The 15,933-nt window shown below is 35.3% G+C and overlaps 1 protein-coding gene across 8 annotated transcripts in view; it reads left to right on the top strand.

The window, feature by feature from the left end:
* The window catches only part of TFDP1 (transcription factor Dp-1), a 112,132-nt gene that overhangs the window by 73,961 nt on the left and 22,238 nt on the right, over positions 1 to 15,933 (top strand). For 4 of the 8 annotated variants that reach the window (XM_056807563.1, XM_007501240.3, XM_056807565.1 and 1 more), the window contains exons 4-7: positions 5,731 to 5,837; positions 13,500 to 13,621; positions 14,830 to 14,995; positions 15,318 to 15,461. In XM_056807563.1, coding sequence (XP_056663541.1) covers positions 5,731 to 5,837; positions 13,500 to 13,621; positions 14,830 to 14,995; positions 15,318 to 15,461 — 539 coding nt within the window. Of the gene's footprint in view, positions 1 to 5,730; positions 5,838 to 13,499; positions 13,622 to 14,829; positions 14,996 to 15,314; positions 15,462 to 15,933 lie in introns of all 8 variants that reach the window. The other 4 variants (XM_016424901.2, XM_007501239.3, XM_056807562.1 and 1 more) reach the window with 1 other exon arrangement.

Consider the following 15,933-nt stretch of genomic DNA (forward strand, 5'->3'; position numbering starts at 1 on the left):
TTTCATCACTTTTAGGATGCAGTAATGTTCTCCTTTAGTTTTTTTTATTAGTTTCTTTAGTTTCTAATTCTTCTGACAAGAAGATCTTGTACATATGGGGCTTTTTCTTCTCTGCAAAAAAAAAAAAAAATATATATATATATATATATATATATATATATATATATATATATATATATAAAAATTTAGTGACTATGGCCATGGTTCCATATTGCTTTCCAGAATGACTAGACTAATTCACAGCCTTAGGAAGTGCCCCAGTGTTCTTATCATCTTTGCCACTCTGGTGGGTGTGAGATAGAGCCTCAGAGATGTTTTAATGTTCATTTCTCTAATTATTAGAGATCCAGAGCATTTTTTTCCTTTTAAATTTTATCTAAAAATTTTTTTTCCCCATGGTTACATGATTCTTTGTTGTGTCTCTCTCTCCCTTCATTCCTTCCCCCTCCTGGAGCTGATAAGCAATTCCACTGGGTTATACATATATTATCACTCAAAACCTATTTCCATATTCTTCATTTCTGTAAAAGAGTAATCTTTTGGATTTTTACTCCCACGGTTCTTTTTCTAGGGGTGGATAGCATTAAGTTCCTCAGAGTTGCAGAGCATTTTAAAATGGTTGTTGTTTGCTTGGATTGCTCCCTTTGAAAACTTGCTTGTTCATGTCATTTCACCATTTGTCTGTTAGGGAAAGGCTATCATTCTTATTTTTTTTCCCAATTTATTCCTTAAATGTTTTGGATCTCAGATCTTTATCATAGAATCTTGCTCCAAAGATTTATCCGTTAATTCTACTAATTTTAACTGCAAAGCTTTTTGTATGAAAACCTTACAATTTGATGTACTCAAAAATAGCCATTTTATCTTATAATCCTTTTTATCTCTTACCTGATCTATAGTTGTACAAAGTATTTCCTCTCTTCCTTTTCTAATTTATGATGTGACCTTTTTCTATCTGAGTTACAAATATATTCATTTATGGTATGTGATGTGTGAGACGTTGGTTTAAATCTTATTTTTGCCAGATAGCTTCCCAATTTTTCTAACAGTTTTGGATGATAATGAGCCTTTACCGGTAGTAGTTGAGTTTATTAAACATTATACTACTATGCTTGCTTGCTTTTCTACATTAGGTACCTGTTCCACTGATATGACATCAGTTTTTTTTAACAATGAAATAATTTTGACTATTACTTCTTTGCAATATAGTTTGAGATATCATTTTAGGTCCTTTGTACTTTTTTTCATTATTTCCCCAGAGATTTTTGACCTTTTCTTCCTCCAGATGAATTTTATTACCAAATGTGATGATGATGATGATGAATTTTATTCGTGTTTTCTTCTCCCCTTCCCTCTCCTCTCATGTCCTCTGAAAACCCTTACCTTTTCTCTGAGAATCTGCAACAAAGTCTAGGCAATTTGGGTTAAGTGACTTGCCCAGGGTCACAAAGCTGGGCACTGTGTGAGTCCAGGTTTGAGCCCACGTCCTCCGAACTCCAGGCCTGATTCTATCCACTGTGCTATCTAGCCTTCCCTTGTGTTTTTCATAATAATGAGCTAACCCTACATTTCTTCTGTAAAGCATACCTGATTTTACTGCATAGTCTTTTTTTTTTTAATCCATACCTTCCATCTTGGAATCAATATTGTGTATTAGTTTCAAGGCAGAAGAGTAGTCAGGGGTAGGCAAGGGGCGTTAAGGGAGTTGCCCAGGTTAAGTCACACAGCTGGGAAGTGTCTGAGGCCAGATTTGAACCTAGGACCTCCTGCCTCTAGGCCTGACTCTCAATCCACTGAGCTACCCATCTGCCCTGCATTGTCTTTTTTGATGGGTTTGCTGAAGACTATTTGTTAACATTTCATTTAAACCTAAAATTGATTTTCATTAGGGATAGTGCTCTTTAATTTTATTTCTTTGATCTTCAATGATGATGCATTCACTCTTTTCATTTCTGGTACTGGTAGTTTAGCTGTGTTTCCCCCCCCCCCAAGTTAAATCAACTAATAATTATTTTATTGATTTCCCCCTCGTAAAATGAGATCTTGTTTTTATTTATTAATACAATGGTTTACTTGCTTTTAATATTATTAATCTCCTTTGATTTTTCAAGATTTCCATTTTGGTTTTTAATTGGGGATTTAAAATTTCTTTTCCTAATATTTTTTTTAGTTGCATGCCCAATTCATTGAACTGCTCTTTCTCCCTTTTATTGATATATACATTTAGAGATATACATTTTCTGGCTTGGCTATATCCCACAAATTTTGGAATGTTGTCTTGTTTTTCTCTTTAAAGAACTAATTGATGTTTTCTATGATTTCTTCTTTGACCCATTCATTCTTTGGGATTAATTTATTTAGTTATCAATGAACATTTAGTCTATACTTCTCATGGCCCCTTAATATTAAATGGCATATTTTATCATGTGAGGGAAAGGATACATTTAATATTATGCTTTTCTTTGTTTATGTCTATGTGGTAGGTGTTTATGCCCTTAATCCATGGTCTGTTTTTATAAAAGTGTCATGTAGTGCTGGAAAAAAAAGATATATTCCTTTCTATTCAGTTTTCTCCAGAGGTATATCATAGCAAACTTTTAAGATACTATTCATCTTCTTGACTTCTTATTTGTTTTATGGTTAGATTTATTTAGCTCTGAGAAGGGACAGTCAAGTCCTCCCTGTACTTTATCATCTATATTCTTTTATAATTCCTTTAACATTTTCTTTAAGAATTTGGATGTGGTGCCATTTGGTGTGTATGTATTTAAGTATTGATGTTACTTCATTGTCTATGGGACTGTTCAGCAAGATGGAGTAGTTTCCCTGGTTGTCTCTTTTAATTAAATCTGATTTTGCTTTTGCTTTGTCTGAGATCATGATTGCTACCCATGCCTTTTTAACTTTAGTGGAAGCAAAATAGATTCTACTGTAGCCCCTTATTTTAATTGTGTATGTCTCTTTTTAAAGTATATTTCTTATAAAAATGACATGTTATTGGATTCTGGTTTTTAATCCATTCTGTAATCTGCTTCTGTTTTATGAGTTCTCCTCATTTAAATTCACAGTTATGATTACTAACTGTGCATTTCCCTCCATCCTATTTTCTTCTCTTTATGCTTTTCTCTCCCTTTTTATCTTGCCCTTCCTTTAAAGACTATTTTGCTTCTGCCTTTTAAAAAAAAATCTTCTTTAGAATCCTTCTAACTACCTTGATAATGATAAAGTTCTTAGAAGATACATGTGTCACCTTCCCATGTAGAAAGGCATAAACAGTTTAATCGTATTGAGCCACTCAGGATTTCTCATCCACGATTACCTTTTTTTGCTTCTCTTGAGTCTTATATTTGAAAGTCAGATTTTCTATTCAGTTCAGGTCTTTTCATCAGGAATGCTTGAAAAACCTCTATTTCATTAAATAATCCATTTTTTTCCCCTTGAAGAAATACATTCAGTTTTGCTAGTTTGTTATTCTTGGTTGTAATCTCAGTTCTTTTACTTTTTGGAATATCACATTCCAAGCCCTTTGGTCCTTTACTGTGGTAGCTTCTAAATCTTGTGTGATCCTGACTGTGGCTCTATGGTAATTTAATGGTTTCTATCTTGATGCTTGAAATATTTTCTCTTTGATGTGGAAGCCTTGGAATTTGGCTATAATATTCTTGGAAGTTTTCATTTCGGGATCTCTTTCAGGTGGTGATTGGTGAATTCTTTCCATTTCTTTTTTACTCTCTTGTTCGAGGATATCTGGGCAGTTTTCCTTGAAACATGGTGTCTAGGTTCTTCAGTGATGGCTTTCAGGTAATCCAATAATTTTAAAATTATATCTCCTTGATATATGTTCTAGGTTACTTTTTCCATTGAGACATTTCCTTTTCTTTTTCTTCTTTTGACTTTTTATTTTTTCTTTTATGTAATGTGGAGTCATTAGCTTCTACTTTCCCAATTCTAAGTTTTAAGGAATTATTTTCTTCATTGAGTTTTTGGATCTCTTTTCCATTTGACCACTTCCACTTTTTAAGGAGTTATTAGTGAATTTTTCTCCTTCTCCTGCTCTACCAGATTTTAGAGGGGACTAAACAGAGAGCATGGGTGGAAGCTGCAAATCAGAAAATTTAGACTTGATCCAGGTGCTTTCCAAAAGTGGGGTCAGTTGATTGCATCAGCAGGAAAGCATAGGTGAATAAAAGGAGAAACAGTAGCCTCTCCCAAATCCTAGAAGTTGCAACAGTAGGAGAGATTAGAAACAAGTATATGCTGATGAGAACAGGGAAATAGGATACAGTGAGTGTTGAAAGTTTAAAAAGAGGACCCACAAAGAAAGGAAAAACAGTATAAAGGATGGCATTTATGTCTTAGGTATAATATAAGAAAATATTTGCAAAGCTGTTTGCAAACCTCACACCACTGCACAATGTAAACTCTTATTATTTATGAAAATTTTGTATAATTTTATATCTTTTTCAAAAGGGTGGAGGGGTTTGCTTAAGATCTTGTTTCAAAGGAAGTTGACACTAAATACTTTCAAAATGTTCAGTTGTCATACTAATAATACTTAAGTATTTTCATGATGGATAGTTATCAACATTTATACCTTTTCTTTCAGATGATAAGCAATGTTATTAGCTGATCAAATGGACAGAGTAGGAAATAATAATTATAGATGAGATGAGGAAACAAGAATTTGATAAGATCAAAATCAGATTTTCTTACTGAAATACAAATATAAGAGCTATTATTTTATTTTCTTCAACATTAGGTTGAGGCACATTTTCTGATATCTTGATGGTGATTGGCATGTGCTGGGAAGGGGAGAATGCTAAACCATTTCATTTCATGATAAAAATCTATGCTATGAATTTGAAGCCAGCAATAAATATTTTATTGAAAATATGTTCCTGCTTGTTGAAACAAATGTCAATGGAGATAGATTGTATTTTTCCAGCTGGAAATGCTCTTTTTTACTTGTATAACTAATCCTTTTTCATTTTTTTATTAATGTTAATCATATTAATAAGATTTTATGAATTGAATGAGATAAGATTATATCCCTAAAAAGGGGTATTTGAAGGCAAATGGATTATTATATTTCTGAACTCTTTTGCAATAAATTAATCAGGAATCCTTGGATTTAATGTTTAATTTAGTTTTAATGTGTTACCTATGGTATATATGCATACTAAAATATATGTAAATATACTAAGAGCACCTTTTTATAAAAATTCCCATGAGAAGACAGTATTGAGAACATTTGGTCTAACCTTGGGAAACTTGAAACCCAGCAGCATATTAAAAGACCTGTCCAGGCTGTGAAGCTAGGACTGTTTTCACTATTGTGCTACATTTTGATTTGATTTGGGAGGATTCTCAGAGCAGTTCTAGCTTTTGCTGCTACTAATTTGCCATCTTGGCTCCTTTTACATTTTGATTTGAAAATGTAGGAAATATATATTGAACCTAACTTAGAAGCAAATGAGCCTTTTAAAATTTTATTCATTTTAGTGAATTTATTGAAAGCTAAGCTCTGAATCACATCACTTTTCAAAAAGAGCCCCAATTGTATCATCCATATACAGATTCAGAGCAAACTAAAAAGAGACCAATTGGGCAACAGGAAGTTTTTATATGCACATCTCTTTGATGTTATAAAATTAAAAAAAAAAAGATTTAATTCTCAAAACAAAGGTAACATTGCTTTGTGACTTTGTGTTTTGTTTGTTTGTATCCTAGGAGTTGTTTCATTAGTAGCTGTTCATCCTTCTACTGTTAGCGCTGTCGGGAAGCAACTCTTGCCAAAAACTTTTGGGCAGTCTAATGTCAACATTACCCAACAAGTGGTAAGGAGCTCTTTGGTGGAGGGTGGAATGTCACTTGGGCATGTATGATAAATTAAGATGAGGGAGGAGTCTTTACATTGATGAATTTGAAGTATGCAGTAATGTATCGATGTAGAGACGTAGGATTCAGTACGATGTTTTCTCTCACTATAGAGATATAATTTCTTGAAGGAAGAGTCTGTATTTTTATTTGTTGGCTTTCTCTCCAAGATCTTATTAACAGTGATAATGCTTTCTATTTATGGGCTGCTTTAGATTTCTCAGCGTTTTATACCTTGTCTTCTTTGATGTCCATGATGTCCAAACCATGGCTGGTTTGGGATAGAGACTGGAGACTTCAAATAGCAACCTGTCTTTCTCTCCAGGATTCCTTACACTCTTCTCTGCTTTCCTCTACTCGCTTTGTCCTGTATCTACTTTATTCTTTCCAAACTTTGTTCCTCTTTTGATTTCTGATAACTTTTTGCTTTTGAGTTATTTGTTTTACATTTATAACATGTTAAAAAGGGTGCTTAGTATAATCAAAGGACATATACCACTCAGTTGATTTTTTTTATTGAGATTATATTATTTTATAGTTTAGAATCTATTAATAGATTGATATTGATGATATCTTTACGATATTGAATCAGGTCAGAATTCTGTGAACGAGTGATAAATATTGAATGGGAAGAATTTAAAATAAAAGCAGGAAACTTTTCAGTCCATTGGTGATGGAAAATTATAGAAAGAGTGGAAATATAGAAGTTGAGCAAAAGACAGGTATTTTAGAGTCCATTGAAGAGTCGTCAATACAGGCATTAGCAGTCAGATGGAAAATTAGTAATTTCAAGTTGTGAACAACGCTGGAAAATCTGAAAAATTCTGATCCAAGTGTCAGAGGGAAAGATTATTTTTGTCTTTTGCTAAATGATTTTAAAGGAAATGGAAAAGAATAGAGTATTGTCAAGGCAAAAGAAATAGCTTTCAGAAAATAACTGCTCATTTTAGTAATTACTATTTTTCTCAGTAACAAGCTGCTTTTACCAAATGATATTAATACACATCTTTGTTTCACTGATTTCTCTTTGTTCTTTTCCTATTCATCGTCTCTCCTTTTGTCTTTTCTACGCTTTTAACAAATTTCTATACACAATTAAATGAGCCTACAATATTTAATTTCTCAATCTGTTTTGTAAACAACTTGCCTATATAATCCTTATGTTTTGCTTTCAGTAGAACCATGATACACCCATTCCATTTTCATATCCTTTAAAAGAAATCTATATCTCTATGTTGTTTGTGTTCCAACTCTCATTCCAATAGCTTTCTTAAGTTTCAGTTATGGCTTCTTTCATTCTTTTGTCCAGAGCAACTATAATTTACATAAGAGAATTCTTGTTTACATCTAGCTATTTGTTTTATGCCTATTATGTGCACAGATTGCATAGAGCTTTCAAGACATAAGCACTTTGTTAGTTACATTTTATGCTGAGAATTTGTGATTCTTTGCATTTTAAGGAATTTATTTCATTTACCATTTTCTCAGATTATCCTAAACAGCAATTTGGATTAATCTGGAAGGCAGTATATTTGCATAATAATTTTAATGATAATATATTTTTAATTTTAATTTAATTCATTAAATAATTTATTGTTATACTTTTTATAACATATTTTCAGTATTGCCTTCCCTTAGCAGTTCTACTATATTTGTCAGTATAAAGAGGTAGAAACATTTTCACTGATGAGAGAATAATTTTTGTCAAATAATTTTGGTACTTTAAATTTAAATTTAGCATTTTAAAGTTTCTTACAGCTTTTTGATTTGTTTGATCATGAGTAGTTTATTTCCAGAAAGATCACATGATTATGGATTAAAAAGCAAACAGAAAAAAGTCAATTTTACTAAACCCTTTAATGCTTAAAAAAAAAAAGGCAAGAGATTTGTTGTTTCTTGATCAGAAGTGATGCAACTGAACTGAGCTGTGGTCTAGAGTGGTTCTTTAGAAAGTTGTGATTATCCAGTAAGGTAAATATCCTTAGTTCCCATTATAAATAATGATTCCTTATATTGGTTTACATCCTAAGAAGAAGTCAGTGTTTGACAGTCTGACAATCAACTAGATCACTCTTGGAGGTGATTTTCTTCAGCTCCTTCTTCAGCTCAATACCGCTAAATTTGAACTGTTATACTTTCTTTACTTAGTACAGTGCCCGGCACATAGTAGGCCCTTTTTGAATGTTTATTGACTGACTTAGGGACTTGAAACTTGAAATCTTGGCAACTGATATTAGAGAATCCATAAAATAACTGCTTAAAGTTTTGTTTTCTTAAGTCTGAGAGTCATTACTGGCTTTACAAGATATTCCTCCATTACTCATTATTAGTGATTCAAAAATGCAGACAGAAAATCTGTTATATTCAGCAGTCACCATTTCTGAGCTCGCTCTGAACTACTTGCTAGGGGACTATTCATGTCACCTTAGGATGCTGTAATTTTGTACATTGCCCTTAGCCATACCCTGAAATAAAATGAAGGTATTATTTTCCAAGCTTCCGGATTCTGTAATTCTAACTAGTCTCTTTCACATTTCTTTCTCTACTTTTTAGCCTGTTATGTCTCCCTGTTGCCTTCACTCTCTCCATCCCCTTTACCTCTTCATCTTCTTTGAAACTTACATTTTCCTTATCTAAAATGCTAAAGTAATTATTGTGATGAAAGAAATGTGGAATTGTAAAGATGAAAAGACAATAAATTCCATTTTAAATCAATATATAGCTACACTAGGATGTTTTAGTCAAGTATATAGAGTACCTCAAATCAACCTTTCTTATCTGAAACCCGGCAAAACAAGGAGGAAGTAAGCAAATAAGATGTCTGCACAGTCCAGATTGATGTTACACTTGAGCTCGAACCCAGGTATTCTGACTTCAGCTCTTTCCACTACATCATAGAAAACAGCCAATTAAAAGGGGAGAAGGAAATTACTGTTGTATTCAGGTTGAGAGAAGTGATTACTGGTAGCCTATAGATGATGTGGAAGATATGGGAAACTTATAGAAAGCAGCCACAAATATGTGAAATTCTCTACTGTCTGAGAGTTGGTGCAAAGCTTCCTTCCTTCCTTCCTTCCTTCCTTCCTTCCTTCCTTCCTTCCTTCCTTCCTTCCTTCCTTCCTTCCTTCCTTCCTTCCTTCCTTCCTTCCTTCCTTCCTTCCTTCCTTCCTTCCTTCCTTCCTTCCTTCCTTCCTTCCTTCCTTCCTTCCTTCCTTCCTTCCTTCCTTCCTTCCTTCCTCCCTCCCTCCCTCCCTCCCTCCCTCCCTCCCTCCCTCCCTCCCTCCCTCCCTCCCTCCCTCCCTCCCTCCCTCCCTCCCTCCCTCCCTTCCTTCCTTCCTTCCTTCCTCCCTCCCTCCCTCCCTCCCTCCCTCCCTTCCTTCCTTCCTTCCTTCCTTCCTTCCTTCCTTCCTCCCTCCCTCCCTCCCTCCCTCCCTCCCTCCCTCCCTTCCTCTCTCCCTCTCTCCCTCCCTCTCTCCCTCCCTCCCTCTCTCCCTCTCTCCCTCCCTCTCTCCCTCTCTCCCTCTCTCCCTCCCTCCCTCCCTCCCTCCCTCCCTCCCTTCCTCCCTCCTTTCCTCCCTTCCTCCCTTCCTCCCTTCCTCCCTTCCTCCCTTCCTCCCTTGATTTGTTTAAAGGCACAAGAGCAGTAACGGTTAGGCAATGTCGGAGGCCAGATTTGGACCCAGGAACACCTCCCCTCCAGGCCTCACTCTCAATCCATTGAGCCACCCAGCTGCCCCTAGTAATTATTTAACTTTCATAAAAGTCACTAAGAAAAGTTTCATTTTGTTAAAGACAGGAAATATATAACATCTTAAGATTTTCATGTAGAATAACCAAAGAATTATAAAAATATTTTGATGCTTTAAGAGATAAAATTCCTAAAGCAAAAACTTATCAATCTAAAAACAAGACTAGTGAATATTTTTTGAATCTATGGATCTCTTTGTTAGTCTGGTGAAACTTATGGGCCTCTTCTCAGAACAATGTTTTAAGATCCATAAAATAAAATACATAGGGTCCCAGAAGAAACCAGTTATGTAGAAATCCAGTTGTCAGAATTTTAAAAGGTAAAGCACTTAACTTAGTGCCTGGCATACAGTAAGCTCTCTACTTAGTGAGCTGCTATCATTACCCTTGTTTAAAAATAAATTCATTGACCCCCTGAAATCTATTCATGAGACCCTGTTCTAGAGTAACACATTCCCAGATGGTTCTTTTAGGCTGAAAGTTTACTATGTGCTTTTCTGGGTTCTAGTGTTTTATTATTTCAAATGAAAAGTTGTGGGGAGACCAGGACTGAATACGGTATGGAAAGGTATTTTGTCCCAACTTTTCTTTTCCTCTTCGTGTGTAGTTCAGTGTGCTCTGCAATGGTAGGTGCTTAATAAATGCCTGTCTCATGAATCAGCTTTGTTTAGGTTCGGTACTGTATGCCTTTGTTTAGGGTTGGTGCCTTTTAAAAACATGAAAATGCTATGTAAGATATTAGAAATTAAGGACAATGTAAGAAAGGTTCAGACTATATTTTCCCCAAAATGTTTGAGAATAAATATTAATTTTTACCTGCGATTCTGCTCATTTCCATTCTAAATTACAGTATAATTTAAAAGACGAATTAGTTTGATATACAGAATCCCAAGTGGAACATCATTATTCAGTGTTTACAGCTAAGAAGGCTTATCAAATAACACTGCTTTGTTCTTGAATTTAAGATTTATTAACACATTGCTTATGAGCAAATTTTTTAATGTAGGTTACAAAATTTAAATTAGAAGTTTAATATTTAGATGTGAATGTTGCCTTGTGTATAATACACATGTTAAGAGTGCCATTCGCTGGGAGGGTCTTTTGACTACTTTGTCATAAGAGTGGTTGGTCATTTTGGTCATGAAAATAAAAAATAAGGTGAATTTAGCTTAAAATTAGAATTTAACAGCTCACTGTTAATTCCATAAACATGTATTATTGAAAATTTAAATACTCTCCAAAGGAAAGGAGGGAAAATTTATTTCCACGTTTTCTCCTTTCATAACTTGATATGTGAACCATTAACATTGAATGAGGTCACCTGGACTTAAGGAAGATAATAAAAAAAGCTCCTCTGTCAGCTATTAATGGTGTCATATTAGCTAACGCATTTATCCAGTTAAGAAGGGGAACAAAAGGGGATAGCAAGCTTAAAATAACCCCAAGACATTATCTATGGTGACTCTTTTCAACGAAATAGTATTCTTTCTTGGGCTTTATTTTTTTTTTAACCTTCAGTATCTTAACTTTTTGCTAAAATCTAACATTTGGCCCAAGTTTTTCAATTCACTGACTACAGTTTATGATTAAACTTAGCTTATAGACGGAATCTGAACATTTATACAAAAATGTTTGAGAATAATGCAATAGAAAGTCATTAATTTATTTGGAAGGAGCATGTAATACAGTATGTATAGGAGAGCCAAATGTTAACTATACCTTTTAGAGGGTCTTCAAGCTAATGTTGAGGCACTGATTGATGTATAACTTGAAAGCTATTCTCAAAAGACATGAAACTACCTGTTCATTGAACAGATTTATTTGGCATTATGTTCAGAGCACGGGAGGATTATGGGGGTGTGCATGTGTCGAAAGTAAGGAAATGAGGACTACATCGATACTTTTAACCCCTTGATTTTTGTTTGCTGCCTTCATTGCTATATATGAAAGTGGGCTACATATTTGAGCCGGACAACGTGTTGATCTTTTCTACGTAATACTATATTTTTGGCAACATGGTTAGTCATTCTTCTCTGGCTTCCTCATCAGCATCAGCGACTGCACTTTCTTTTCCTGTCTCTCAATGTAGGCATCCTCCAAAGTTCCTTTTTTATCCTCTTACAACTGGAACTTTCCACCTGGATGGATGGATGGATGGATGGATGATGCCCAAAACTATAACGCTAGCCTTGTTCAAAGTCCTGAGACCCAGGCTTATTGCTTGTAGGACATTTCAACTCAAATCATTCTTAATACCTCAAATTCTGCACGTCAAAAATTGATTACATCATTTTCTTCCTAAAACTTGATTCCTTCTAAGGAACTGTTTCTTACAATAATCCCATTATTCTTCTGGCTGCCCTGCTTGAAATGTTTACTCCTCTTTAATTAATTCTTCAGTCTCTTGCCCCTCTGCCAACCCATTTAACAGATCTTGTTTGAGTCTCTCCTTCCTTCCCATTTTATTCCCCCATCCCGCCACCTACCCCCCGTTTAGTTTATCTTGTCTGGCCTGTGACAGGGGTCTAACTAGGAATGTGCAGTGGGAAAAGGAGTTCTGGATTTCCAATGAGAAAGCCTGGCACTGAATCTGGCCGAGGGTCGCTTTGTGCCCTCGTTCATCTGTCTATCCCTTCAGGCTGCAGTTTCCTCACTTACAAGATGAAGGAGTTTGATCATCTCGAGGTTGTTCCAAGGCAACTGAAAGGGACAGTGGGCAGGGTACTGGGCTTGGAGGCAAGAGCACCATGGTTGGATCCTGCTTCAGATATTTACTAGTGGTGTAGCCCTGGGAAAGTCACTTTGCTTCTTCCTCTTCTCTGAAATGGGGATGAGAGCAGCACCTCACAGCATTGTGCTGAGGAGCGGGTGAAATACTTTTGTAAAGTACTCTATAAATGTCAGCTGTAATCATCATCATCATTCAATCCGTTAGTCTTTCTGACTAAAAATCTAAAAAGGTTAATTTTTAATTATTGCTCTGATTACATAGCTCCTCTTCTCTCAAGTCTAATAGTTCCTGGTGGTATAGATTAAAGTCTTTTGTGTGGCATTTATTCATTTGCTTTCGAACCTTGCCTCCCTCTACTTCACTTCATAAGTTTTATGCTTTTTCCATGTTTATTTTGATCCTAACTGTCCTTCAAAGCCTCGCTCAAAGTTTCTTTCAAATAACTTTCCTCCATCTGAAACACCTGCATGTACACACACACACACACACACACACACACACACACACACACACACACACACACACATTCCCTAAGAGCTTTGTGTTAAATTTATTCATATATAAGAATTATTCCAATCTTTGAGACCAAAGGTTGGCACGCTATGTTCTGTGGGCCAGATTGGTGGACATGGATCCATGCACAGTTGTCTTTTTGTACTTTATTTCTGAAGGAATTTTCATTGTTTTGTCCTGTTAATTGATAATAATAATAATAATCCTCCACTCACAATCCCCAATCACACCTCCTCACACAAAATAACTAAATCCGTATATTATCAGAACTAATTTACTAATTTTTTCCCCTAGCAGTTGACTGCCCCCTTTAAAAAAGTTTGTTATTTTATTCACTGTTAACTTGTGTGTTATTTTGGTTTTGGCTTGTTTAGATTCTTGTCTTACTGATGTATTTTATTTAAAGTGGAGAAGGAAAGGCGGAAGCAGGAAAAATAAGAAAAGTTTATTTTTAGAAGAGATGGGTTTGTATTATTCCTTAAGAGTCAGCTGTGAGTGCTTGATTGTTTTAGGCAGCTCTTTAGTTAATTAAATTAAGTAGCTCTAGCTAATTAGTACATTATTAAAAAATGACATCCTTATAATGTGGGAGATTTCTAATTCTATTTTGAATTGTCTTTTTTAACTGTAGGTAATTGGTACACCTCAGAGATCTGCTGCACCAAATACTATCCTTGTAGGAAGTCCACATACGCCTAACACACATTTTGTATCACAGAACCAGGCTTCAGACTCCTCACCTTGGTCGGCGGGGTGAGCAATATTCTTCTCAAATTATTAGAAATTTAATCAGTTTCTCTGTTTTGGCTAAGTGTAGGTGTGCAACCAAACCAAATACATTAGGGCTTCCATTTTTTTTTCCAGAGACCATAACACTTTAGGATGTTGAAAAAAATGAAGGGATATGAAAAACTTTAAATCATACCCAGATTAGCTAATCAAGAGTACACTTTCATATTAGCCTATGGAAAATCAGATCATTAGGAAAGCAGTCCAATGAGCCCATCCATCTACATGAATGTTCTAGTTACACTTTGAAGGTTTGTCAGTGTTGGCTGAAGATGAGGAGTCTTCTTCAATGCAACTTATGGTAACTTTGAAACTTTTCATTGTCAGTCCTAAAAAGGACACGTTTGGAAGTTCAGAATAAATGGATCTCTGCCACTTCAGCAACCTTTTAGAAGGGGAGAATGGTGTCCTCTGTTACATAACGCACTCCTGTTTTTAACTTTAGCTGTATTCTTCCTGAAATAGTTTTTTTTTTCATTTTAAGCAAAGGGTCCCTTAAATAGGTATTAAAGTGGAATTAATTGCCTTATGATTACAGTCTTGTGTCTTCTGGACAAGAATGTGTGTCTCTATAGTTAAGACTTATTTGAAGACGGAAACCCAAATTTTTACATTTCATTATTATTACACCTATTTTTTAAAAATCCAAAGCATCTTTTCCCTTAGAGACACAAAAATGAAAGATTTTTTTAAATGGTTGTGAATCTTAGTCATTTGTTTTTCATAAGGGAGATCCTAATTTTGCATCTTATCTCATAGACAGATATCATTACATTGATTATATTTATGGTTGTCGTGCTCATAATTTAAGTTTGTTTTCTTTCTTGAAATTTTATTCAGGATAGAATTTTTATATTGAATAGTACCTTTGAGAAGTTTGGTATCTAGTATATAGCTTTTACCTTTTAAGATATGTCCCAGTAATCTCACATTATAAAGGTGTGATTGTGAGATTTGGCTTCTTGGAATGTTCATTTTCTACCCTTAAAAAAAAATCCTCAAATTCCACTGGTATCTCTAATAGTTTTCTGCCATGAGTTGTGGCGTCCGATGTGATTCTCTCGCTCTGCTTGCACCTATAAATACCACTAGTGGGTTCACTTTTAGATAAGGGTGGATTTTAGTTGAAGGTTGATTTAAGGTAACATTCCTTTATCATGTCTTTTTTTAAGGAAGCGCAATAGAAAAGGAGAGAAGAATGGCAAGGGATTAAGACATTTTTCCATGAAGGTTTGTGAGAAGGTGCAGAGAAAAGGAACCACTTCATATAATGAAGTGGCGGACGAGTTGGTCGCAGAGTTCAGTGCTGCTGATAACCACATTTTACCAAATGAATCAGTAAGTATAATACAGTCGAGTCCGTGTTTTCGAGGGGACCGGAAAGCTTCCCTTTGGGACCTCGGAAGAGTATTTTCTTTCGTGGGCTGTCAAGCCAGTCATAGTCAAGGCTTTGTCAGAGATCAATAACATTATGCTGATGTATTGACATTGCATCAAGATTACTCTTTGGGGGATTCGTTTTTCCTTACCTATGGTCAGAGAGAAGGGGGTGTAATGAACTCCACCATATAAAACAAAGCTTACTCCTGCTCTCTGTCTTTGAACCCCAATTTTGTGAAGCTTTTTGCTTTCTTCCTCTAACACATCATGTCATCAGCAGGCTTACGACCAGAAGAATATAAGACGGAGAGTCTATGATGCCTTAAATGTCTTAATGGCCATGAATATTATCTCAAAGGAGAAGAAGGAAATAAAATGGATTGGTCTTCCAACTAACTCAGCTCAAGAGTGTCAGAATTTAGAGGTATGAATACTCAAAAGTAGTTCAAGCCCACTTATGTAGACTATTTGAAATATAGAAATCTGGTGGGTATTTTTGCATTTTTCATTGATGTTATCTAAGCACTTACTAATTACTTCTTATTGACTGGCTCTGCTAGCTGGGTGGAACAAGTTACGCAGGTAGCATCTGCCCTGGAGGGTGGTGTTTGCTGAACTTGTTGTTCTATGACTCAGGTGATGGAGGGATATCCTCGCTTCCTTTTTTACCTGCCTTCCCTATCTATTTATCAATTCAGTTCTCTGTCCTTCCATGACTCATTATAATACATCTGTGCAGATATGCAATTAAAGAGCTCAGCAAATTGAGCCCTCGGTAATTTTGTTGTTGATTTTCAGATCTAATTGAAAATGCAAATCATTTCTGAATTATTTGGAATTAAAACCTTTGGGGGGGGGGGGCTATGGTGCTTGTGCTCTAGTATAATAATTCTCTG

Source organism: Monodelphis domestica, chromosome 8 (assembly GCF_027887165.1).
Source record: "Monodelphis domestica isolate mMonDom1 chromosome 8, mMonDom1.pri, whole genome shotgun sequence".
NCBI classification, from domain to species: Eukaryota; Metazoa; Chordata; class Mammalia; order Didelphimorphia; family Didelphidae; genus Monodelphis; species Monodelphis domestica.